The sequence below is a fragment of the Aethalodelphis obliquidens genome, unplaced genomic scaffold (assembly GCF_003676395.1).
Source record: "Aethalodelphis obliquidens isolate GAN/ISIS:26980383/991018 unplaced genomic scaffold, ASM367639v1 scaffold8, whole genome shotgun sequence".
Classification (NCBI taxonomy): Eukaryota; Metazoa; Chordata; class Mammalia; order Artiodactyla; family Delphinidae; genus Aethalodelphis; species Aethalodelphis obliquidens.
Genome location: NW_020837952.1, coordinates 2,610,924 through 2,638,577, shown reverse-complemented (window position 1 = coordinate 2,638,577; position 27,654 = coordinate 2,610,924). Strand labels below are relative to the sequence as shown.

General features: G+C 37.3%; 1 protein-coding gene across 5 annotated transcripts in view; it reads right to left on the bottom strand.

Annotated features, from left to right (window-relative positions):
- LARP4 (La ribonucleoprotein 4) overlaps nt 1-27,654 on the bottom strand; it is a 64,809-nt gene that overhangs the window by 30,849 nt on the left and 6,306 nt on the right. For 2 of the 5 annotated variants that reach the window (XM_027106254.1, XM_027106258.1), the window contains exons 2-8: nt 16,697-16,844; nt 15,921-16,073; nt 13,094-13,169; nt 9,547-9,683; nt 7,967-8,070; nt 6,977-7,087; nt 6,148-6,201 (exon numbers count right to left, since the gene is read on the bottom strand). In XM_027106254.1, coding sequence (XP_026962055.1) covers nt 6,148-6,201; nt 6,977-7,087; nt 7,967-8,070; nt 9,547-9,683; nt 13,094-13,169; nt 15,921-16,073; nt 16,697-16,844 — 783 coding nt within the window. Of the gene's footprint in view, nt 1-6,147; nt 6,202-6,976; nt 7,088-7,966; nt 8,071-9,546; nt 9,684-13,093; nt 13,170-15,920; nt 16,074-16,696; nt 16,845-24,981; nt 25,031-27,654 lie in introns of all 5 variants that reach the window. The other 3 variants (XM_027106257.1, XM_027106255.1, XM_027106256.1) reach the window with 3 other exon arrangements.

Sequence of the window (27,654 nt, the reverse complement as noted above, 5' to 3'; positions counted from 1 at the left end):
AAAGACACTACAAGGGGTGGGTAAAACCTACAGGCCAATATCCCTTATGAATATAGATTTTAAAAATCCACAAAAAAATACATCTTGACCAAGTGGGATTTATTCCAGAAATGGAAGTGGGAGGGTGGGGAGGGAGGATGGGAGGTGGGGTGGTTCAACATAAGAAAATCAATGTAATATGGCACATTAACAGAACAAAGGAAAAACACACATGATCATCTCAATTGATACAGAAAAAGCATTTCAAAGAATTCCACACTTTCAAGGTAAGAATACTCAAACTGGGAAGGGAAGGGAACTTCATCAACATGACAAAGGCCGTATGTGAAAAGCACATAGTTGATATCACACTCAGTGGTAAAAGACTGATGGTTTTTCCCCTAAGATCAAGAACAAGACAAGGATGCCCACTTTTGCCATTTCGCTCAACATAGTATTGGGAGTTCTAGCCAGAGCAATTAGGCAAGAAAAAGTAATAAAAGACATCCAAACTAGAAAGGAGAAGTAAAATGATCTGTTTGTAAATGACATGATCTTACATGTAGAAAATTCTTAAAGAATCAGACCCCCACCCCCACCCCCCAAAAAAGTTAGATCTAATCAACTAGTACAGCAAAGATGCAGGATATAAAATCAACACTCAAAATGGTTGTATTTCTATACACTAGGAATGAACAATCTGAAAAGGAAATTAAGAAAATTCCATCAACAACAATATCAAAAAGAACAAAATACTTAGGAATACATCACCTATACAATGAAAACTATTACAAATTGCTGAAAGAAATGAAAAACCTAAATAAATAGAATGAAACCCATGTTCATGGATCGGAGGACTCAATATTGTTAAGATGACAACAATATTCAAATGATATACAGACTCAGTGTACTATCAAAGTCCCAACTGCATTTGCTTGGAGAAACAGAAAACTCCAACCTAAAATTCATATGAAATTTCAAGTGGCCCTGAATACCCTCAACAGTATTAAAAAAGAACAGTAAAATTGAACAGCTCATACTTCTCGTTTTCAAATCTTACTACAAAGCTACAGTAATTGAAATAGTGTGGTACTGGCATAAAGACAGACATACAGATCAATTAAATGGAAATAGAGAACCCAGAAATAAACCCAGCTCCTCCCATGGACACACCAAATTTACAAGTACTTACAGAACAAGTATCTATGACAACAACCTGAAGACTAGCAGAAAAGATTTTCCACAACTAAAGACATGAAAAAGGAAGCACGAGATGGGTAGAATGGGTGGAAATGAGACATAGTCAGGACCCAAACCCCCTGGTTGGTGACCCACAAACAGGAAGAATATCACAATTGTAGAGTTCCTCCCCCAACGAGCAAGGGGTCCAAATGCCACATCGGGCTCCCCAGGCTGAGGGTCCTAAAACAAGAAGATGAGGCGCCAGGTCTGGCTTTGAAAATCAGTGGAGCTTGCATACTGGACACTGAGAAGATTGTAGGAAACAGAGAATCTGCTCCTAAAGGGTGGACGCAAAAATCTCACCCACCCAGGACCAGACAGACGGCTACACAGGGGAATTCTACAAAACATTTAATGATGCATTAACACCTATTCTTCTTAAACTATTCCAAAAAATTGAAGGAGGAATGCTTCTGAGCTTATTCTATGAGGCCAGCATCACCTAGATACCAAAACTAGACACAAAAAAAGAAAACTACAGGCCAATATCACTGATGAACATGGATGCTAACATCCTCAACGAAATATTAGCAAACAGGATTCAACAATACATTAAATAGATCACACATCATGATCAAGTAAGATTTATCTCAGGGATCAAGGATGGTTTAATATCTGCAAATAAATCAATATGATATATCATTTTAACAAACTGAACATAAAAATCATATTATCATCTCAACAGATGTAGAAAAAGCTTTTGAAAATTAAACATTTAACATTTATGACAGGTATGTTCCTTATATACCCAATAAGTGGGTATATAAGGAACATACCTCAACATAATAAAGGCTATATATGACAAACCCACAGCCAACATCATACTCAATGGCGAAAAGCTGAAGCATTTCCAGTAAGTTAAGGAACATGACAAGGATGCCCACTCTTGCCATTTTTATTCAATATAGTACTGGAAGTCCTAGCCATAGCAATAACGAGGAAGAGAAATAAAAAGGATTCAAATTGGAAAGGAAGAAGTAAAACTGTCACTGTTTGTAAATGACATGATACTATATACAGAAAAGCCTAAGGATGCTATCAAAAATCTATTAAAATAAATGAATTCAGTACAGCTGTATGATACAAAACTAATACACAGAAATCTGTTGCCCTTCTATACATTAATAATGAACTATCAGAAAGAGATTTTAAGAAAACAATCCCATTTATAACTGCATCAAAAAATAAAATATCTAACCAAAGAGGTAAATGACTTATCCTCTGAAAACTATAAGGCATTGATGAAAGAAACCAAAGATGACACAAACAAACGAAATGGTACACCATGCTCATGGACTGAAGAATTAATATTGTTAAAATGACCAAACTAAGCAAGGCAATCTACAGATTCAAAGCAATCTCTATCAAAATATCAAGGGCATTTTTCACAGAAATAGAACAGTAATTCTAAACTCTGTATGGATACCAAAAGACCTCAAATACCAAAGCAATCTTGAGGAAGAAAAACAGAGCTGGAGGTATTTCGCTCCCAGATTTCAAACTATATTACAAAGCTTCAATAATCAAATAGTATGGTGCTAGCTCAAAAAGAGACACACAGATCAATGAAACCAAAGAGAGAGCCCAGAAATAAATCCACACATATTTGGCCTATTAATCTATGGCAAAGGAGGCAAGAATAAACAATGGGGAAAAGACAGCCTCTTAAAGAGAGCTGGGAAAACTGGATAGCTACATGCAAAAGAATCAAATTGGACTACATTCTCACACCATATACAAATGGGCAGAGGACCGGAATACAGACTTTTTATTCCCCCAAAGAAGACACACAGATGGCCACAGACAGAAAAGATGCTCCACATCACTAATAATCAGAGGAATGGAAATCAAAACCACAGTGAGATACCACCTCAAAACTGTCAGATGGCTATCATCAAAAAGACAACAAATAACAAGTGTTGGCGAAGATGTGGAGAAAAGGGAACCCTTGTGCACTAGTAGGATTGTAAATTGGTGCAGCCACTATGGAAAAACAGTATGGAGCTTCCTCAAGAAATTAAAAATGGAACTCCTATAGGATCCAGCAATTTCACTTCTGGGTATTTACCCAAGGAAATCAAAACTACTAATTCCAAAAGATATATGCACCCTTATATTCACTGCAGCATTATTTACAACAGCCAAGATATGGAAGCAACCTAAGTCCCCATCAATAGATGAATGGATAAAGAAGATGTGATATATATACACAGTGGAGTATTACTCAGCCATAAAAAAGAAATCTTGCCATTTGTGACAACATGGATGGATCTAAAGGGTAATTATGCTAAGTGAGGTAAGACAGAGAAAAGCAAATACCACATGATCTCACTTATATGTGGAAACTAAAAAATAAAACAAACAAAACAAAATGAAAACAGACTCATAGATACAGAGAACATTTGGGTAGTTGACGGAGGGGAGGGGGTTGTGGGGCAGGTAAATAGGTGAATGGAATTAAGAGGTACAAGCCTCCAGTTATACAATAAATAAGCCATGGGGATGTAATATACAGCATAAAGAATATGGTCAGGGAGTTTCCTGCTGGTCCAGTGGTTAAGACTCCACGTTCCCAATGTAGGGGGCCCGGGTTTGATCCCTGGTCGGGGAACTAGATCCCGCACGCGTGCCGCAACTAAGAGTCCACGTGCCGCAACTAAGAAGCCTGCATGCCGCAACTAAAGTCCGCATGCCACAATGAAGATCCCGCGTGCCCCAACTAAGAGCCAGCACAGCCAAAATAAATGAATGAATGAATGAATGAATATTTTTTAAAAAGAATATGGTTAAATAATATTGTATTAACTTTGCATGGGGACAGATGGTTACTAGACTTAACACGGTGATCATTTCATAATGTATGCAAATGTCAAATCACTATGTAGTATACCTGAAATGAACATAATATTGTACATCAACTATATTTCAATTAAAAGGAAAGGCTAATATTATAAAACCCTTAGAAAACATAGGGGAAACATTTCATGATCTTGGATTTGGCAACAATTTATGAAGTATGGCAACAAAAGCACAGATAACAAAAAAATTAATTGGACTTCATAAAAATTAAAAGCTTTTGAGCCTCAAAGACACTTCAAGAGAGTAAAAAAGATAATCCACAAAATGGGAGAAAATATTTTCAGATCACATATCTGACAAGAGTTTAATATCCAGAATATATAAAGATCTGGTACAGCTCAACAACAAATAACCCAATTTAAAAAATGGTCAAAGGATTTGAACAGACATTTCTCCAAAAAAGACATATAAATGGCAAAGAAGCACATGAAAAGATGCCCGATATCATGTGTCACTAGGAAAACGAAGCAGAAAACCATGATGAGATACCACTTTCTACCCATTAGGATGAGGGCTTTAACCAAAAAGCAAAAATAACAAGTGTTGTTAAGGATGTAGAAAAATTTGAATCCTCCTCCATTGCTGGTGGGAATATAAAAGGATACAACTGCTTTGGAAACAGTTATGCACTCCTCAATATGTTAAACATATAATTATCATATTACCCAGTAATTCCTAGTATATACCCAAAAGAGTTGAAAGCAGGGACTCAGATAGTTGTGCAGCATTATTCACAGTAATCCAAAGACAGAAGCAACCTAAGCATCCTTCAATAGATAATGAATAAACAAAATGTGGTATATACATACAATGGAATATTATTCAGCCAATAAAAAGTAATGAAGTTCTGACACATGCTCCACATAGATGAAGCTGGAAAATATTATGCTAAGTGAAATAAGCCAGATACAAAAGGACAAATATTGCATGATTCCATTTATATGTGGTATCTAAAATAGGTAAATTCAGAAAGACAGAGACTAGAAGGGAAGTTACCAGCAGCTGGGAAGAATGGGAAGTTATGGTTTCATGGGTATAGAGTTTCTGGGGATGCTGCAAAGTTCTGGAAATAAATACCGGTGATGGTTGCACAGCAATGTGAATGTACTAAACACCACTGGGTTAGCTGTACACTTAAAAATGGTAAATTGTATGTATGCATATTTTATCACAATAAAAAAAACTTTTAAAGAAAGCATATGTTACAAATTATTTGTAAATAGAACAACAACTTAATAATTAAATCACGGAACAATATTAAATGTATACCTGTAACAATGGTGAATGAAAATATCTATTATGAGAAAAGAATAGGCGTGTATATACTATATATTTCCATTCACGTAAAGACAGAAAGAAAATTCTTAGATAGGTGCAGAAAAAACTGCTCTCTCTCATCACCTCTAGGGAAAATGACTAGAGGAATCTGGGACAGGGAGATTTAATTAACTTATTTACTATAAATCATTTGACTTTCTTACCACATATAGGTATTACTTTCACACTTAAAATAATGTGGAGGATGGACTGTAAGGAGGGGAAAGCTGAAGGCCTAACAGCTAAAAGGCTATTCCAATTGCTCAAGCCTAAACAATGGTAGTAATGATTGAAAGAAGTTTTGAAGGCAGATTTCATAGGATGTGAGAACAGATTAGACATGTAAACTGTGAGCAAGTGTCATCAACGACAATTTCCTGGTTCCCAAATGGCTATTAATGCAGTGATGCAGTTAATTGAAATGAAAGTACTGAGAATGTTTTCCACCTTTGTTACTAAAAAATTATTCCTGCTCCTAAGAGCAGGATTGAGATCTATGATTATCTTACACATTGTCAATCAGCATCTAACTTAAACTTCATGCTGTCTGAAGTTATACTTCTAGAAGAAACTGCTGTTTACAAAGTATTTTGACATTCTATCACTAATTTCCTGAAATAGCATTTCATATGAGCCAGAAATTTCTTTAAAATCATTATGGGTTTTATAAAATGTTATTCATCTTTGTTTGTTAATAGACAGACAACAAAAACCTTCTTGTCTCATGATGGACTAACAAATGTTTCTTACCATGATTGGCTTGCCCTGAAATGTCTTAACTTCTTCTCTTAAGTATTTAAAAGCCTGTTAACAAAGCAGGAAGGAACTTTCATTAGCATTCAAACATTTCATTAAAGCCATCATTATTCTATCAAGAGAGTTTTGGTAATTGCAACTATCTCTAAACTAAACAATAAAAAATTCTGAAGGTGATCCCATTATGCAGGTGACAGGGAATGAAAAAGTAAAAATTTAAGACTTCGGCTACAGTTCACATTTATTGTATATTAAACTACTATGGATTACTACTGACACATACTCACAAAATTCAAAACAGACCCAAAATATCACTACATATCAATTTTAAAATGGGTTCGGAGGGCCTTCTAAGATGAAGAATTAAAAAAAAAAAATCAGTACAAGGTTTTAAAAGGCTATTATAGAAATTTTTGTTTCAAAGGAATATTACTTTTCTTATCTTTAAATAGGCCATGATAACGATTAAGAGTAAAATCATTATGTCAAAATACCAAGAATCCGAACGGAAGTTATATATATTGCAGGCCTACTCTGTAATAGAAATACTAACTACTGAGTACATAGTCTCTGATCCCCATGTTAATTTAAAAATTGTTAATATTTTTACTGATAGGAAACAAACTGTTCTTAAATTGAAACAAAAAAAGCTTTAAGAAGATCATCAAAAAGGAAACCAATTAATGAGCAACACCAAAAAGGTGAACAAGGTTCTCCAAAGTCTTTACAAACATTACTGTAAGCACACATTTTTCTCAATTAAAATATACACTACTGCTTTTATCACCAGGACTTCAAATCAGAAGAAAAGTTTTCTTCTCACCTGCTGCGCATCTGTGTCTGACTGGAAAGTGATATACCAGTTGCTATTGTGTGCAAATTCACAGCTTATCACCTTGGGGCAGTTTTCATTTTTAAACAAAGCTTTTACTTCCTAAAAAAGAAAATCTTCAGTTAACTCTAAAAATATATCAAAAATGGGCATTTTTTTTCCTCTTCATGTCTTTTGGTCTTTTCTATTTCTTTACTTAGTAACTGTTTACGCCTTCTGCCCATTTTTCTGTTGAGTAGAATTATACTCTGAAACAAGAACATGCATAGTTATAATGCAAATTTTGTGCATGATTTAGGGATGGAAGCTTATTTCATAATCAGCAAAACTGAAGTATTATTTCAATCCTAGTGGCAAGCTAAATTCTGCTTAAGAGTACAATCTTTCCAGTCCTGTCATTGTCCAAAAAAACAGGTGTGGGTGGGTGGGGGGACTGTCCTACATTAACATTTTCTAGGTGCGAAGTATTTTATGCATTTTCATTTACTCCAAATGCTCTGTCTACAACAGTCACAGACATGAACTGTGCACAGATATCTTGTTTTTCATAACTGATTTAATTAAAAACTCAAACTCAAAAAAATATATGGATTTAGAAAAAGATGATTATCAAAACTCAGAGGGACTTCCCTGGTGGCACAGTGGTTAAGAATCTGCCTGCCAATGCAGGGGACATGGGCTCGAGCCCTGGGGTCCGGGAAGATCCCACATGCTACAGAACAACTAAGCCCGTGTGCCACACTACTGAAGCCTGCACGCCTAGAGACTGTGCTCCACAACAAGAGAAGCCACCACAATGAGAAGCACATGCACCACAACGAAAAGTAGCCCCCGCTCGCCGCAACTAGAGAAAGCCTGCGCGCAGCAACGAAGACCCAATGCAGCCAAAAAAATAAACAAAAATAAATAAATCTATTAAAAATTACTGAAAATAAAATAAACAGTTTAGAATATTTAGCTTTAACAATACTAATGATTTACCTCTACTGGTGTTGTTTCCGGAATCTCTCTAAGAATTACAATACAACGCTTATGACTTGGTCTCACTTTCTCGCCCTTCTCATCAACTTGCACCATGGGAGAAGCTGAAATTTTAAAGAAGTTTCATTCAAAAGTGTAAAAATAGTGATATTAATAATTCCATTAAAAAACTATTCATTTCAATTTCCAACTGAATAAATTAGCAGAGGCTAACATCTTAAAGAAATTAAGTTGTAGAATCACAGATCACAGTTATAATAAAGTATCTTGAGACTGATATGCAAAGAACATTGTCCAATGTTATTCATTGCACAAATACTCAGTGTACTTATTTTGTGACGTGGCACAGTGTTGGAGTTGAAAAGAAGCCTTTAAGGAGTATACAATATTTATATCTCATAGGGCACTTCCCTGTATACAATTACCAAATTCTTTATTTCAAGTAAAATCAATGTACTGCATTAGCCAAACACTACTCTAGGGAATGTAATGAGCTTTGATATGTGAAAAAATTCTCCTTAAAATTAAAGTCTGAGAAACACTTAAAACCAAGAATTATATATAAATGATTACTATCTTTCTTTCAGATGCTGGTTTTGAGTTAATATAGAATGAAGGTAGTACCACAAGCCAAAACTTTTATTTCTAGTCCCTTCAAAGGATAATATGTCACATCTTCCTGTGCAGGTAAGTAGAGAGAATAAAAGTAGTTGTTAAGGAAGAAGGCCTGTGTATAAGTGCTAGGTTTCAGCCCTTGGAGGTAGGAGATTCTGTCTCTTGGCAAATTCTTTAAATGTTGACAAGACTGGGTCATTTTAAGATCTGGTCAAACCAGATCAAGACTGGTTTGATCTGTACAAACTGATCAGAGATTTCATAAATGTTTTTATCCCTCTGACAATGGAAATCCCTACTCCCATGTAAGTCTACTACTGGACTTGCTTTATTTAACTTTCAAACATTTCAACGAATTTCAAAAAAAAAGTGAAGATCCACCTTTACTCAAGTAGTTAACAAAACCTGTATAAGAGAGGTTACCAAGAAATGCTGATATAAGACACAAACACCACTAAAAATTCTTAAGCCTCAATCTAAAATATAAATTCTTTACCAAACTTTGGAACAGTGTTTGTCAAACTGCAGGTCGCAACTCTTTTAATAGGTTGTGAAAACAATTTTATAATAAAAGAAATGAACTCATTTCAAGCATTTAGTATTAATCTACTATTAACATTTCAGTTGTGTGTATTGGGTTGTGATATAAAGTTTACTTATTACTTTTGTTCAAAAGTTTGAAACAGATTGCTTTACAGGGTGTGATAATGACACATATAGCTTTCTAATAGCCCAGAAAACAGAGGTTTAATTGCTTATACTTGAGTAAATGGGTATCAAGATGAACAACCAAGGTACAGAACTGATATACAAGCTATATATGTACCAGTCAGTAAAAACAGATAAATTATTAGCACAGAATAGCAAAAAATATGGAGTTAAAAACAATTTCCTGCATGATCAGAAGTCAAAAGAATATTTAATCTTTGATTTTAAAAGTAAGCTAAAAGGTACGATTTACATACATCTCAACACTTCAAGAATTAGGTCAGGGTCTGTGGTCAGCTTTTTTATTTCTTCCATGTTGGCAACTGTCCAAATTGGGATGAACTGATCACTGTCCATTTGAGATATCAGGTAAAGATCCTTTGACAAATTTTCTCTGAAAGGAATAAGAGAAGCAACAGTCCTATAAAACAAACAAATCTTAAAAAGCACCTAAAGAAAAGAGATGCCTTATTAACTTTTGTCACTAAACCTAGGAAAACAAAATTATGCTATCAGAAATAACACAGTGAACTATGAAAATACGTAATATACAACAGATACATTCTAACAACTTCTGGAAAGTTTCTGAATCCCCAAATACATTGTGCCCAACAGTTTTGAACAAGGAATTTATGAAATTATATTGATGTGGAAAGAGGCTTAATATTAAAGTATATTACAAAATATTACATACAGTTTTGTTCCATCTTATAAATACCTTATCACTGATGTTAGAATATGCATATGGAGAAAATTGTAATGTAAACCATGAGTTGGATCATGGAGGATTTTCAGTTTCTTAATGTTTGCATTTTTTAATAGGTATGTTTGACTTTTTATTTAAATTTAAATAATAAAGTTAAAATAATAAATATAAAACATTTAAAATTAAGACAAAAGACTAAGATACATTTTTTAAAAAAGAAGATACAAATGCTCTATCTTACACATAAAATCTTGTTCAACAAACTGAAGGAGAATCAAATTCATGTCTTGTTATTTACATCAAACCTTTGAAGCAGTCTGGTTATAAACAGCTAGAAATCTTTGCTTAAAAGCCACCTTCTCAATGACCACCCTATTCTGAAACCACCCAAGTACTCCTGATTCCCCTCTTCCCTTGCTTATTCCGCTCTACTTTTTTCCATAGCACTTATCACCTAACACACTTCTAAGCTGCTTATTTATTATGTTTATTGTTTTGTCTCCCCCAGTCAGAATACAGGTTCCACAAAGGATCTTTGTCATTCAAAATGACAAAGCCTTAGTACCTGGCAAAGAGTAGGGTCCAGGCCTTTACATTCAAATTATACTAAAATAGAGTAGTAATTACCTTTTTAAGGTTACAATTGTCAACAAGTGGTGGTTATTTGTCTTGGGGGAAAAAAGAATAGAGAGGATACCAGTAACAGTTAAACTCACTTCTTCATAAAAGAAAGAACAGGGCTTCCCTAGTGGCACAGTGGTTAAGAATCCACCTGCCAATGCAGGGATCATGGTTCGAGCCCTGATCCGGGAATACCCCACATGCCGCGGAGCAACTAAGGCTGTGCTGCACCACAACTACTGAGCCTGCACTCTGGAGCCCACAAACCACAACTACTGAGTCCGTGTGCCACAACTACTGAAGCCTTGGTGCCTAGAGCCTGTGCTCCGCAACAAGAGAAGCCACCGCAATGAGAAGCCTGCGTACTGCAACGAAGAGTAGCCTCCGCTCGCCGCAACTAGAGAAAGCCTGCGCACAGCAACGAAGACCCAAAAATAAAATAAATAAATTTATTTATTAAAAAAAAAGGAACATACTAGTCAACCAGATATTCTTTAAGAACTTGAAAATAAGACAACTGTAAACATAATATTGTACAACTAAAAGGCTGTAGCCTAAATCAACTCAGACTTTCAGCCAGTCTCTCCTTTAAAACAGTATGACACACCCTTAAAGAAACTACCTTGTCAGAAGTAAGTCAAATTAATAGATATATAACATCGAGGATTATGACTAATACCTATTATATTCATGACTAATACCTAATATGTCTTAGTGGCAATTCTACTGAGCTACAAATGGCAATTACCCGGCTGGTTTGAACTGTATCGTAGTTCTGAGTAGGATGTGATAGATCATGATAAGCCAGAGCTCATGCTGCAACAACTAAAAAAACTTGGATAGATTACAAAAAAATCATGTTTTTGGAAATAAAAACTGTAGAAGCTACAAGGACAAAATGAAATTCCAGAAAGATAATCTTTCTTTTCCAAGGATATCTGCAGATCCTGGACCAGAAAGAAACTAGTAGAGCTTTATTTTAGGCAGTTGCACAAGACTGGTATTATGAATTGGAAGCTAAAGGAGCCCCCAATACACAGCTGATTTTCCTCTATATGACATTTACTGAGTTCTAAGGAGGAAGATGGAAGGCTGGGACCCTGAAAGATGGAAGGCTGAAAAAGGAGAGTAAAATCTTTGTGGTCTTGTGGAAGCCCCAGTAGAAGAAGCAACCTTGCATCAAACCTAAGACAGGTCTCCCTGACAAGACATTTGCCAGATTTTGAAGCTGTACAGGGTAAGAGGCTAAAGAGCTCATCTCAAACCTCTGAAGAACAGAACTAAATTTCCCTTGGTGTTTCACGACTGAGGTAACAGAAACCTGCCAACTTCTAAATCAAAAGCCTAAGAAGGTCATGCCTAAGGAACAGAGATAAATCAGAGGTCGATCGAGTCTAATTAAAGTTGCTGCTCAGCCCTGACTCAGCTCAATCCTTAACTGGATTGAAGAAATCAATCTGCTTCTGCTTACCAGAAGAAAGCTCAACTCTTGTCTAGAGAGAAAAATTATGACACTGCAGCTTTCTAGTTTCTTTTATTATGTAGTGCCCAGCATATGTAGTGTCCAAATTATAATCAAAATTTATAAGACATGCAAAAAGCCAGGAAATTGTGACGATCAAGAGGAAAAAACCCTCAAATATAAGCAGACACACAAATGATCCAGCTAGTCGGCAAAGATTTTAAAATAACTATGACAAGTATGGGAGACAAAATGAATTGCATCATAGGCACAACTGACTAGAAGGGTCTTGTTTTCATAAAACTAGGGCCTGTACTAGACTATAAAGGCAAAGAAGAAAAAGGTGGAGAAGAAAAGGGAGATATTCAGGATGAAGAATCAATTAAAACTGAGTCAAGACTGTATTATATGTAAGGAAATAAAGAAGTCTATGATAAAATCCAGGTTTCTAGCTTAAAAAATTGGTTTACTGGTCCTCCTCCAAAAAACAGAAGGTATTACATTTGCACACATATCCAAACTTCTGTTTATTTTGGAAGGGGCAGTTCTACATACTGAAGGTTTATACATCTAAGCTATAAATATACCTACATAATTCTTAATTCTTATCTGTAAATAAGGTATCTTGAAATGTTTGCCTGAAGGAACTCTTTATTTAATAGAAGCAACTGGTAATATAAATTCTATACCCATCCACATCTTATTAAAAATAACTCTATGCTCAAAGATTACAAGAGCAAACTACTAAAAACATAGAGAACCCTAAAAATGAATATGATTATAGGAAAAATATCCAAAAGAAATTTCATTATCTTTCTACTGGGACTAGACCCTTTACATAATCAACTGGAGACCACATCTTTAAATCTAGTTAAGAAATATACTGAAGAATGATACCAAAATACATCACCAAAGGAAATTAAAACCATTTTTCCATTCTATTTCATAGGTATTTCACATCTACTAATCAAACAATTCAAAACGGAGAAAGGTCAGTTTAAAAATGATAGTGTACCGTGAGAAACAGAATTCTAATTGTTTCTTCAAACATTCTTTTAGTTCTTCTGTAGAAATTGCTGAGTTGCTTTCTCCTGATAGTAGAAAACAAGAGGGGAAAAGTTAATATCTAATTACCATAGGTAGTAAACTTTACATATTGTTTTCAGAGTAAGCCACAAAGTATGCACAAATTAAAATCACCAGAAAACTGTATTTTTATTCTTTTTAGAATTCAGATACACACAAGGTCTACCTTTTAACCTATCTATTCTTCTTTCTTTAGACAGATTTCATATCAGTTTTTTTTTTGTTTTGTTTTGTTTTTTTTGCGGTACGCGGGCCTCTCACTGTTGTGGCCTCTCCTGTTGCGGAGCACAGGCTCCCGACGCGCAGGCTCAGCGGCCATGGCTCACGGGCCCAGCTGCTCTGCGGCATGTGGGATCTTCCCGGACCAGGGCACGAACCCGCGTCCCCTGCATTGGCAGGCAGACTCTCAACCACTACGCCACCAGGGAAGCCCTCATATCAGTTTTTAAATTACATATTTTATCAAGTAATTAACAAATCATCGGTAATACTAAAAGCACTTGGATACCATATTGTAAAACATTACCCTAAATACTTAAAAAAATGTGATAACTATTTATTCCTTTAATGAAAACTCAAAGAACAAAAGTAATAGTGGGGCTTCCCTGATGGTGCAGTGGTTGGGAGTCCGCCTGCCGATGCAGGGGACACGGGTTCGTGACCTGGTCATGGGCCCGTGAGCCATGGCTGCTGAGCCTGTGCGTCCGGAGCCTGTGCTCCGCAACGGGAGAGGCCACAACAGTGAGAGGCCTGCGTACCACCAAAAAAAAAAAAAAAAGTAATAGTAATCTAGGGGCTTCCCTGGTGGCGCAGTGGTTAAGAATCCGCCTGCCAATGCAGGGAACACGGGTTTGAGCCCTGGTCCGGGAAGATCCCACATGCCGTGGAGCAACTAAGCCCGTGCACCACAACTACTGAGCCTGCGCTTTAGAGCCCGTGAGCCACAACTACTGAGCCCACAAGCCACAACTACTGAGCCCTCAAGCCACAACTACTGAGCCCGTGAGACACAACTACTGAAGCCTGCACGCCTAGAACCTGTGCTTCGCAACAAGAGAAGCCACTGCAGTGAGAAGCCCACATGCCGCAACTAGAGAAAGCCCACACACAGCAACGAAGACCCAACGCAGCCAAAAAAACAAATAAATTTATATACATAAACAAAAGTAACAGTAATCTAAATTTGAAGACAGGAACTACACAAAGTGGGATATATATATGGCTCCACATCTGTACTATCGGTAGTAAATCTGATGTTAGTCACACTCCTTAAACTTCTATCTCTTAACAGACTTGTTGTTGCCAAGGGGGAGGTAGGGGAGGGGAGGGATGGATTGGGAGTTTGGGGCTAGTAGATGCAAACTATTATATAAAGAATGGATAAACAAGGTCCTACTGTATAGCACAGGGAACTATATTCAACATTCTGTGATAAAACATAATGGAAAAGAATATAAAAAAGAACGTGTGTGTGTGTGTGTGTGTGTGTGTGTGTGTGTGTGTGTGTGTATTACTGAATCCCTTTGCTGTACAGAAATTAACACATTGTAAATCAACTATACTTCAATTAAAAAAAAACCCACTTCTATCTCTTAATACTCTTTTCATTGCTTAATTTTAGAGCACTATATTTTCCTGTAAAGATAAATTTTGTGCATGATTTTACCACTACTTTGTCTTACTACTCAAGATTCAAAATATTAGATATTAAATTAATTTCATTAAAAATGAAATAAGAAGCATTCTATTTCTATGTAGTATATGCAACCCTTCTAATATAAAATTCATCCACCCAAATGCTGGCTAAATGAATAATAACTTCATTTAAGCTTTCAGTGTTATTACAGCAAACTTTTAAAAATACCAGTTGGTTGCCAATTCACTTAAACCAACTCTAAGTTCAAAGTAGGCAGGATAGGTATATTATAACAAGGAGGGAGCAAAACCTAACCACCTTAAATTACTATATGGAAATACCACCCCATTCTACTTCAGAAATCAACTTACAAGCTGACTGACCTTAGAAATCTAATCCAGATATATATAATAAATAAACTGAGAACAAAGGTTTATATACCTTGACTAATGCCAGGGAACTAAGCAGTGACAGAGATGCCTACTCCCTATTACACTTATTTTCCAAAGAAACCCTTTAGAACTTAGAAAAATAAAGTTAGGTAATCAGGTTCTACAGTCTATCTTTAGTTTCTTTTAAATTTTATCCATTTTAAGTCCAAGCAATTAATAATCCATGCTAATTAAATGAATGTGGAAAAAAACATATCTCACAAGTTGAACTGTAGTAGAACTATGATATAACACAACCTTTTTCTCAAAATTAATCCCTGCAATCTCACATTTATAAATGCATTTCACACTGACAAAAGTGATGGGAAAATTGACAGAACTTGTGTTGATCCCAACTAATAGATCAAGAAACTTGGACTCTGAAAGATTGTAATTTAGGTCTCTTTTTTAACTATATTGACTGTTTTCTCCTTTCATCTCTAATTTCACACTTTCCTTTAATAAGATCTTTAAAATAAACTTTTTTTTTAAATTACAATGTTCATGTTTGGCCATTTGAAAACAGTATTTATAAAAGTCACCTAATATTTCATTAACATAAACTTCTTTTCAAATAATAAAATAGACCAATCAATGCCATGTTTACTAGAACAATGATAAAAAGACTGGAGGGGGAAAAAGACTAGCATACTGCATTCTCATTTTAACAATAAAACCATAAAGTTTACCAGAAACATCATATATTTGGTAACTCAGATCTTCTGGTCCCAAAATCATTCCATCAGTTGATTCCTCAATGCCTGTAGTAGTTCTTGTGGTTTCACAAGATGAATACATTACTTCATATTCCTTACACATATCATCTGCAAGTTCTCTATTACCTGTATTAAAGAAAACATACTGGAAGTGAATAGTAATTCTTTAAAATCCTATCTTTAGGCACTCTGGGCACAACAAGATTTTAAAGAATTCTAGCAATTGGGAAAATATCCACAAGATTTTAAGTAAGAGTCCAAAGGAGGTAAGTTTGACCATTATGGATAAGCTAAAATGATTAACAACAGCTTAAACTTACATAGTACTATCTATGTATAAGACAGCTTCATGTTCTTTATTCACTTAATTCTCAGAAAAACCAATGCCAAATTAATTGCTATTGTTAATGTTTTACAGATGAAGGCAACAAGCATGGAGAGGTTAAGTCATTTGCCTAAGATCAAACAGTGAGTAAGTAACACTGGCAATGATGGTAGATCAAAACTAATTTAAAAATACCATATTGTACATGGGTTAAATGCTGAACCCAAAGATACAGCTACTGTCTAAAATTAGTGACAATCCATTCGTACTAGAAATAAACGAGAATGGTATACAAATTACATGTTAAACATTTATAAATATATTTTATCAAATAATCAAAGAATCTATTAAAAGTTCTATAAACTGGTTTGGCCATATGTTTAACCAAAATGTGATTCAATCTGATGAAATATTTACGACTTACCCTCAGGATGAGACCCTGATGTGGCTGCTGTTTCATGCCAAGAGCTTTCAGTTCCATGAGTTACTGGAGTGGCATCAGTATTTCCTGGAGGTATTTCTTGCCATACTTTGGCATTAGGATTTAAGCCAGTTCCTTTAGATGTTACCTGCTAAATATTAAAAGGATCCATTTGTTAATTTTAAAGGTCAGAGCAGGGTTTCCCTGGTGGCGCAGTGGTTGAGAGTCCGCCTGCCAATGCAGGGGACACGGGTTCATGCCCCGGTCCGGGAAGATCTCACATGCCGCGAAGCGGCTAGGCCCGTGAGCCATGGCTGCTGAGCCTGTGCATCCGGAGCCTGTGCTCCGCAACGGGAGAGGCCACAACAGTGAGAGGCTGGCGCACCGCAAAAAAAAAAAAAAAAAAAAAAGTCAGTGCATTAAAATTATAAATTTAGACAAAACTTTTCCATTACTTAAATGTGAAGAAAATCCCCAATAATATTATGTAATCTAATATTAAATAAACAATATTTTAAAGTTTTTGGCTCAACTTGAAAATATAAACCTTTTTAAACAGATGAACTTGAAATGTTTATATGTAAAATTTAGCTACCTATACAATAAAAACATATTTTTATAAAATACTATTAGTATAGAAATACTGCTTTACCCCAACCTACCTGCAAGTATTGTTAAATTTATTAAAACTATTCACATATCTTTGATGTTAGTGTGTGTTTGAGTACCTAGAACAAATTTTTGAGTTATCTACAGCAATTTTCCACAGTACAATTTTTATTGCCATCTAAGCTGTGATAGAGGGTCTGAATGATTCTGTAAGTGGAAATTTTTTCCCAAGTCAAAAACCGCATTCTGCCTTATGTTACAATGCATTATTTCATTTGTCCTGAAAGTGTATTTTCTTTTTTTTAATTTATTTATTTATTTATTTATTTTTGGCTGCGTTGGGTCTTTGTTGCTGCCTTCAGACTTTCTCTAGTTGCAGCACGCGGGCTTCTCATTGAGGTGGCTTCTCATTGAGGTGGCTTCTCTTGTAGTGGAGCACAGGCTCTAGGCATGTGGGCTCAGTAGTTGTGGTACGCGGGCTCAGTAGTTGTGGCGCACAGGCTTAGTCGCTCCACGGTACGTGGGATCTTACCAGACCAGGGCTCGAACCCGTGTTCCCTGCATTGGCAGGCGGATTCCTAAACACTGCGCCACCAGGGAAGCCCAGAGGATTTGTTTTCTTTCTGCTGGATGACTGCACAGTAAGACTACCAATCTGGTATCACTTAAAATTTTCAACGTGGGTTTCTGGAGAACAAGTAGGGAATTTTAGCCCTACTTTGCATCAAAGAGGATTTGTGGTTAGAATAAGACCCCTCCTTCCACCAACCCAGAGCCAAGGCTAAAGCTGACAAGTTTTCCCTTTTCTCTGAGAAAGCTGTTTTTTCCCCTAGTTTATCTTTTGTCCTGTCTCTAAGCACTGCGATGAAAATCTAAGCTCTGGGCCACTAAGGATCAACAGATGCATTAGGGGCAGGACCTAAGTTTAACACCTGCTTCTTTCTCTGGATTAGTACTTCCTGATTTTTTTGGTCTGAAGATTTCATTTGCTTTCTTACCAGCTTAAAGCTCTGCTTAAAACATAATTTTTAAAAATTAACCACCTTCCCAGTTGTTTTCCAAAATCTCAAATTCATATTTCTTTAAAAGTACCAATACTGTCTTAAGAAAGCTAAACTGGGGACTTCCCTGGTGGCGCAGTGGTTGGGAATCCGCCTGCCAATGCAGGGGACACAGGTTCGAGCCCTGGTCCAGGAGGATCCCACATGCCGCAGAGCAACTAAGCCTGTGCGCCACAGCTGCTAAGCCTGTGCTCTAGAGCCTGCGAGCCACAACTGCTGACGCATGGGCGCCTAGGGGCCATGCTCCGCAGTGGGAGAGGCCACCGCAGTGAGAGGGCCGCCGCGCACCACAACGAAGAGTGGCTCCTGCTCACTGCAACTAGAGAAAGCCCGCGTGCAGCAACAAAAGCCCAATGCAGCCCAAAATAAATAAATAAATAATTTTTTTTAAAAAAAGCAAAATTGAAGAGAAATTCCAACAATTGAGAGGCAACTATGGTATAACAGACAAAGATCAAGTTCACTCTTCCACCCAGTAACTGTGCAATCACTGACCCCAGTTTCCTTATTTTAAAAAATATAATGGGACTTCCCTGGTGGTGCAGTGGTTAAGCATCCACCTGCCAATGCAGAGGACATGGGTTCAAGCTCTGGTCTGGGAAGATCCCACATGCCGCGGAGTAACTAAGCCTGTGAGCCACAACTACTGAGCCTGAGCTCTAGAGCTCTCAAGCCACAACTACTGAAGCCGGCGCGCCTAGAGCCCACATGCTCCGCGACAAGAGAAGCCCCAGCAATGAGAAGCCCACGCGCCACAGTGAAGAGTAGCCCCTGTTCACCACAACTAGAGAAAGCCTGCGTGCAGCAACAAAGACCCAATACAGCCAAACAAAATAATAATAAATAAATAAAACCTTCATTAGGTAAAAAAAGTAAACAAGCAAGTTTTAAAAATATATATGTGTGTGTGTGTGTGTGTATATATATGTATAATGCCTATTCTACCAAAACTCCTTATAGTTTCTACACACCTTGGACACCTAACTTCATGTGTGTTGGTCACTACTTCCTCTTTCCCTCTTGTTATTTGTACATACTTCTATTTTGTTACCACTGTAATAGTTTATTTAAGTAAGTGTTCTTTGCAACCAGGCAGTGGGCTCAATGAAGAAAAGGTAGAAACTGGGTCTTCCTCTTCTATTTCAGCTATTAATATAAAACAGGCCAAGAGTACACTTTCAACTGTCTATTTGAATGGAACAGTAGAGGCATAGGTGCAAAACAAAACAAACAAAAGAACCCAACTAATGTTTAACTACTGTATTTACCCTTCTGATGTGCTAGAAAATCAGAGTTGATACAATCTTCCTTGTTTTCATGTGCCTGTTTAAAATGGAAGTCTTACATTGGAGTGGTTCTTGGCTTTTTGATTTCAGGGCTGCTAAAAGCTTTTACAATAAACATCAAAACCAATAACAAAATGTCAAACGTAGCAAGGGAGCAAAAGCATCTTTAAAGTAGCACCAAAGATGAATAACCAAAGCAACATCTTCGCTTAGAGATGTTAATTCACAACTACTTCATATCATTAATTAGCTCAGGGAATAAACAACCAATTTTCTTATAGTACCACCAGGTAGCCCCACCAGGACAGGTACCCAGGTATTATTTAAAAACCTCTAGGTATGTAATTCCTTGGCGCTCCAGTGATTGGGTCTCCACGCTTCCACTGCAGGGGGTAGGGGTTCAATCCCTGGTCGGGAAACTGGGATCCTGAAAGCCTCATGACGTGGCAAAAGAAACAAACAATCAAAAACACCTCTAGGTACCGGTTTTTTCTTTTTAAATATTTATTTATTTATTTATTTGGCTGCACCGGGTATTAGTTGTGGCACATGGGATCTTCTTTGCAGCATGCAGGAACTTTAGTTGCAGCATGCACGAACTTTAGTTGCGGCATGCAAACTCTTAGTTGCAGCATGCATGTGGGATCTAGTTCCCTGACCAGGGATCAAACCTGGGCCCCCTGCACTGGAGAGCGGAGCCTTAGCCACTGGACCACCAGGGAAGTCCCTATGTAGCAATTTTAGAATGCAAGTAAACTTTGCATTTGCCCCTATGTAGACATGTAAACAGGGCATGCTTATCAGTTAGAATTCAGAATCCACTCTGGCTAAATTAAACAGAAACGTAACTTATTCAAAGATAGTGTCAGGCTTCCCTGGTGGCACAGTGGTTGAGAATCTGCCTGCTAATGCAGAGGACACGGGTTCGAGCCCTGGTCTGGGAGGATCCCACATGCCGCGGAGCAACTAGGCCTGTGAACCACAACTACTGAGCCTGCACGTCTGGAGCCTGTGCTCTGCAACAAGAGAGGCCGCGATAGTGAGAGGCCCACACACCGCAATGAAGAGTGGCCCCCGCTTGCCACAACTAGAGAAAGACCTCGCACAGAAACGAACACCCAGCACAGCAAAAATAAATAAATTAATTAATAAACTCCTACCCCCAACATCTTTTTAAAAAAAAAAAAAAATGTTCCGGAAGTGCCCTGATGAGGAAATCACTAACCCTGCCACCACCAAGCAGTAAATGCCAAAATTCAAATCCATTACAACTTTTATTATTACCAGCACCAATGTCACTTCTCCATTAGGAACTAACTCAACCTTGTATTAACTCCACTTTAAGCTGACCGCCTCTACTGCCACTTCTGTCTATGAAATGGAAGTTATGAATAGAACCCTCATTTCCCTACATTGTATATTTTCAAAAAGAAGACATCTGTAGGTGTGGTCTGACTAGTGGCTCTTAGTAACATGCCTGCATCCATCCAGATACAAGGGAATCTGGGAATTTGCGTTTTGACTAGTACGTTCACTGGAGAGGCCTAACTCATAATATGGGCATTTCTGCAAATGTAGAAAGCTACTGAAGAATTGGGAGGTCCCAAATATGATAAAGAGATTAAGGCTAATATTTAACATACAAGATATATTATGCCACGTATACTTAATTTATAAATAAATACCCAATATTGGGGAATTATGATTAAAAAAACTTAACTTTTACTTACTGACGGGATGTACTATTTCACTAAGCATTAAATAATGACTCAAAATAATTAACTATATGCCTTTCAGCAGCATACTACCCATAAATCTGATGTCTCCCTTGCTAATGGTGCCAAGAATAATCAAAGTGTGAGGTCTATGGCATATAGACAAGCAGTACTCCTGGGCATGTTTATATTTTTCTCCAGACTAGTTAAGAGTATGCACTCTAAAAGCCATTAATGTACAGAAGAAGACATATACAAGAATGTATATTGCAGCCCTGACCCCATTAGTGAAAGACTGAAAATAACCTAAATATCCATCTATAGACAAATGGTTAAAAAAATGTAGTATATTTCACAACATAGAATACTATAAAAGTTTAAAAAAAAAAGGCCTACATACACTAATGTGGAAAGTGCTCCAAGGTATATTATTCAGTGAAAAAATTCAAGTTGCAAAACAATAAGCATTTTGGTTTTTACTCATATTAACAAACATAAAATCATTGTACAGATAAACATATTGGTATGTAAAAACAGAGAAGGTTTGGAAGGTTACTATTAACAATAGAACTGGGGACTTCCCTGGTGGTGCAGTGGTTAAGAATCCGCCTGTCAATGCAGGGGACACGGGTTTGAGCCCTGGTCCAGGAAGATCCCACATGCCGCGGAGCAACTAAGCCCATGTGCCACAGCTACTGAGCCGGCGCTCTAGAGCCCGTGAGCCACGACTACTGAAGTCCACGCACCGTAGCGCCTGTGTGCCGCAAGTAATGAGCCCACACCCCCCCACAACTACTGAAGCCCACACACTCTAGGGCCTGTGTGCCACAACTACTGAGCCCGTGTGCTGCAACTACTGAAGCCCATGCATCTAGAGCCCGTGCTCCACAAGGAGAAGCCACCGCAGTGAGAGGCCCGCACACCACAATGAAGAGTAGCCATTTCTCCGACTGGAGCAAGCCCGCCCACAGCAACAAAGACACAATGCAGGCAAAAAAAAGAAAATAAAACAATAGAACTGCAAACTAGTAAGAGATCTACCAAACAGGGAAAAGGTACAAAAACAAGCAGGAATAATTAATTGCAAAATGTCAATTTTAGGGAATTTCCTGGTGTCCAGTGGTTAGGACTCCACACTTCTACTGCAGGAGGCACGGGTTCAATCCTGGTCATGGAACTAAGATCCCGCATGCTGTGCAGCATGGCCCCCCACCCCCCAGCCAAAAAAAGTCAATTTTACCGGGACTTCCCTCATGGTCCAGTGGTTATGAATCCGCCTTCCAATGCAGGGGACACTGGTTTGATCCCTGGTCGGGGAACTAAGATCCCACGTGCTGCAGGACAACTAAGCCCACGTACCACAACTAGAGAGCCCACACACCGCAACTACTGAGCCCGCGTGCCACAATTGGAGAGAAGCCTGTGCGTTGCAACTAAGACCCAATGCAGCCAAAAATAAAAATAAATTAAAAAAATTTTTTTAAATGTCTATTTTACCTATTGAACTACTTAGTGCCATTTTGACAAGTATAAAAAGAAACAACTCACTGCTGTAATTCATATAACTTTGCTAAGAGTTGGCAATGTTTATCAAAAGCCTTAAAATTATATATTCTTTGGTCCAGAAATTCTACTTGTCAGATTTGCTCAAAAGAAAGATATACAAAAATATAAATACAAAGATGTTCATCACAATTTTATAATAGTGAAAAGTTAGAAACTTTCAACTGCTATGGTCTGAACATCTGTGTAACTCCCAACTTCATATATTGAAATCCTAATGCCCAATGTCATAGTACTGGGAGGTGGGGCCTCTGGGAGTTGCTTAAGTCATGAAAATGAATGAGATTAGTGCTCTTCTAAAAGAGAGTCCACAGACCTCCCTAGTCCCTTCCACCACTGAGGATACAGTGAAAAGGCACTATCTATGAACCAGAAAACCCTCACGAAATACCAAATCTGTTGGCACCATGATCCTGGACTTCCCAGAAATAAATTTCTGTTGTTCATAAGCTACCTAATCTGTGATATTGTTATAGCAGCCCGAATAGAACAAGACACCAACAAGAGAGTGAGGATTTGTTCAGTAACTGTAGTCCAGCCACATACAGAATATCCTAGAGCCTTAAAACCGGATTGTATATAAAACTGATGAGACCTGAATAAGTTCTGTGGACTGTATCAACGTAAATTTGCTTGTCTTTACATCATACTATGGTTAAGCAAGGTGTTACTACTGGAGGGACCTGGGCAAAAAGTACACGGTACCACCCTGTACATTCTGGAGACAACTTCTTGTGAATCTATAATTATTTCAAAATAAAGTTTTTAAAAATGGAGAAAAAAATATAGAAGACATGGAAAATGTTCACATTTTGAAGACACTTGGAAAAACAGTAAAGCAAGTTGCTATCTTATGGAAATGATTCAAGTGTGTGAAATAATGCACAAGCACAGAAAAAAGTGGAGAGGGAATTCCCTGGTGGTCCAGCAGTTAGGACTCCATGCTTCCACTGAGGGGGCATAGGTTTGATCCCTGGTCTGGGAACTAAGATCTGCTTGCCGCATGGCACAGCAAATAAATAAACAAATAAACAAACAAACAAATAAATAAGATCATAACACCTTTGTAAAGCAATATGTCAATACTGATGTGAAAAACTTTTAAAACATTCACTATTTGAGCTACCACAGAGAATATTAGCCTAACAGCTTTATACATAAGAATGTCTTTTATAGAATTACTCAATATAAAGAAAATTTGGAAACTGAAAATGTCCATCAAAAAAACTTTTATGTGGGGACTTCCTGGTAGTCCAGTGGGTAAGACTCCGAGCTCCCAATGCAGCGGGCCTGGGTTTGATCCCTGGTCAGGGAACTAGGTCCCGCACACATACCACAACTAAAGATCCTGAGTGCCGCAACAAAGACCCGGCGCAGCCAAAATAGATAAATTTTTTAATTGAAAAAAAAATTAAAACGTTGATGTTTTCATATAACAAATAATCTTTAAAATGACACAATAATGAATCTGACAAGTCAGTTTAACGAGAACAAAGACTTAATTTTTCATTTAAATTCTAGATAACCATGTTTGACTCATCTTTTGACTAAGTTTAATAAAGAAGCCCATAAAAATCCTTATCTCATTAAAAAAAAATCCTTATCTCTCCCACAGAACTAGAAGTAAGCCCTTGAGGCTACAGTTATATAAAACATCTATTAAAGGATGTAAATTATCCAAGTGCATGCTGAAACTATCTGCCAACATACACATATGCAGTATGTAAGCACAAAGATACTCTCAAATCACCACAAAAAAATTCAAATTGTCAGTCCATAAAACTAACAGATCAATACCTCTATCTCTAAGCAATATATGCCATTATCGAATAAGCCAAAAGCAGTCCTTATGATTGACCCATTTTATGCCAGTTCCTATCTGGGGAAAGATACAAATGAAAGGAAAAAACAGAAACATAAATTTCTTGGCAAAATGATATCTTCTGGTCATAAAAGAGCAGTTTTAAGGTAACAGAACCAAGAGTTAGGAAAAAGTCACCATAAATATGGCAAAACCATCTCTTTGGTCATATATAACTGTTTGTTTTACTTACCTATTTACTATCAGAAACAGAAATCCCATGCCACTTAACCCTACAAATGCTGAAAAACAGAAATAAAGTATAGAAATTGATTAAACTTATTTGCCTCATGGCAGATCAATCATCCAGGTTTAATTTTTACATCTCCAATACTGAGAGGACAACACCACAAGTACTTTAAAAAAAAAGTGGGGTGGAATTCCCTGGCGGTCCAGCGGTTATGACTCCGCAATTCCACTGCAAGGGGCACAGGTTCAATCCCTGATCAGGGAACTAAGATCCCACAAGCTGCAAGGCACAGCCGCCCCCCACCCCCCCAAAAAAATAAACACCTGTCATTTCATCCAGCATGAAACTTCAGAGTCCTACCAGAATATGCTTAGGGGCATTTTACAGAAAGTAAAAATGAAAAATGGGAATTTTTCACCCATTCTGACAAAGAAGGATAACTAACATTTATGGAACACTTAATTCATCTTCATAACAACTACATTTAAATTCTATCATCTACATTTTGTAGATAAGGAAAACCTTACATTACCTAAAGGTAATCTGCCCAAGGCTGCACAGCTAATAAAGACAGAGCCAGAATTTGAACCTAGGCACTCTGCAGAGTCTGCCACTATACTACAGTTGCCTCAGAGAAAACTTTAAGACAACAAGTTACATACTATTTAAGGAATATTACAAATCTCCTCACCAAGTCTGTAAAACAGTCCCTGGCCCCAGTTCCACCTACAGTGTCTAACAATACAGAAGAAATGGATATAGAAAATAGACACCAGATAAGAACTAGAGTACCCAGGGCAGAAGTCAATTCAGCTCTGCAATGATTTCTATCTTAGGACCATGGTACAGCTAATTTTCAGCTATTAAAAAAAAATTTTTAAAAAAAGGTAAGATCCATGGTAATTTATGCAATAAAATTTACCCCCTATTACAAAGCACTTACCCTAACTTGAATTATTTTGTCTGCAAGCTCCACAGTGGCAGTGACCTTGTCTATGGTTTACTCTTCTCTAGCACCTTGAACAGTAACTAGCACACAGGAGACCAATAATAAAATTTATATGCTATATGAGAGTTTCTTAAACTTTACTGTGCATAAGAATCATCTAGGGATCTTGATAAAATGCAGATTCTGATTCAGCAGTTCAGGGATAGGGCTAGAGAGTTTGTATTCTAACAAGCCCTGGGTAAAGAAGTTACTGAGGCTCACACTTTGAATAGCAAGGTAAATGGACCAATCTAAGTCATTTGCCAAATTGTCAAAAATCAGGATTCCCTTACTCCACACCTGGAAGGAAATCTTCAGTTTATTCATCAATAAAACTACTACTGCTGATCCTCTAATATCAGAGGGAAAGACAAGTTCCCCAAATTCCCACTTCCTCAGTCAGATGACAGATGATGAGTGCTTAAAACTCTGGGGGAGGGCTTCCCTGGTGGCACAGTAGTTAAGAATCCACCTACCAATACAGGGGACACGGGTTCGAGTCCTGGTCCCGGAAGATACCACATGCTGTGGAGCAACTAAGCCCGTGCACCACAACTACTGAAGCCTGTGCGCCTAGAGCCCATGCTCCGCAAGGAGAAGCCACCGCAATGAGAAGCCTGCGCACCGCAATGAAGAGAAGCCCCCACTCGCTGCAACTAGAGAAAGCCCGAACGCAACGAAGACCCAACGCGGTCAAAAAAAAAAAAAACAACCAACCACCTTTGGGGGAATCATGGATTGATCTGAAGATATAATCAAAATTAGACTTCTTCCTAAAAAGTTCTTCATATGAGATTCATAATCACCTTACTGTTAAAGACTAAGAACCCAATTAATAGATATTTAGCATTTAAATAGTCCTCAAAATACCAAGTCATTTTACTTCAAATTGGTCATCTGATAAAGCCAATAGCTAACTATACAAATGAACTCAAAAAACCTCAAACCTCAAATATCAGTACTAAATATCAAAATAATCCTTTTCAAAAAAGGGCACCTTTTAATTCCTAGTGTGTATAGCCAAGTCAGCAAACCGTTTGTTACGAAAACTGAAATGAGATATTTCATAAGTATACGTGAAAGCAGCAACTCACTTATGTTTATTATGTACCAGACACTAGGTGCTTTACATTGACTGTCAATCCTCTTAACAACCCTTTGAGATAGATAATAATTATAATATCTCATATATTAGTATTATCCTCAATTTACAGATAAGGAAACTGAGAAACACAAGTTAAACAACTTGCCCAAGGTCATACAACTAGAAAATTGCCTAACCTGAGCAGGCAGCCTGGCCCCAGAGTCCATGTTCTTAACCATTCTTTTATGCAACCTTTCATATAAATGTATCTTATTATTACTCAATCACTGCCCTCCTCTTTTTTTCCTTCCTCCAACTCAAAACGATAGAATAACCCTATTTGCCTTGGCTTGCTCAACTGCAAATTTTTGTAAATCCTATAAATTTACATTTCCCATAGCCAATTCAACAACAAATACTTTAGTACCAATTTAGTACACTATCTTCCCTTGTTAATGATATGGAAAAACAACAACCAGCCAAAAAGCACACAGTAAATCTCTGATCTCCTCTGAAAAATTATCATACAAACCAGGACATTTTTGAGAATAAAATGGGGTGCGACATCTGTTCCAGAAAACAGGTGTACACTATGACTGTCCAG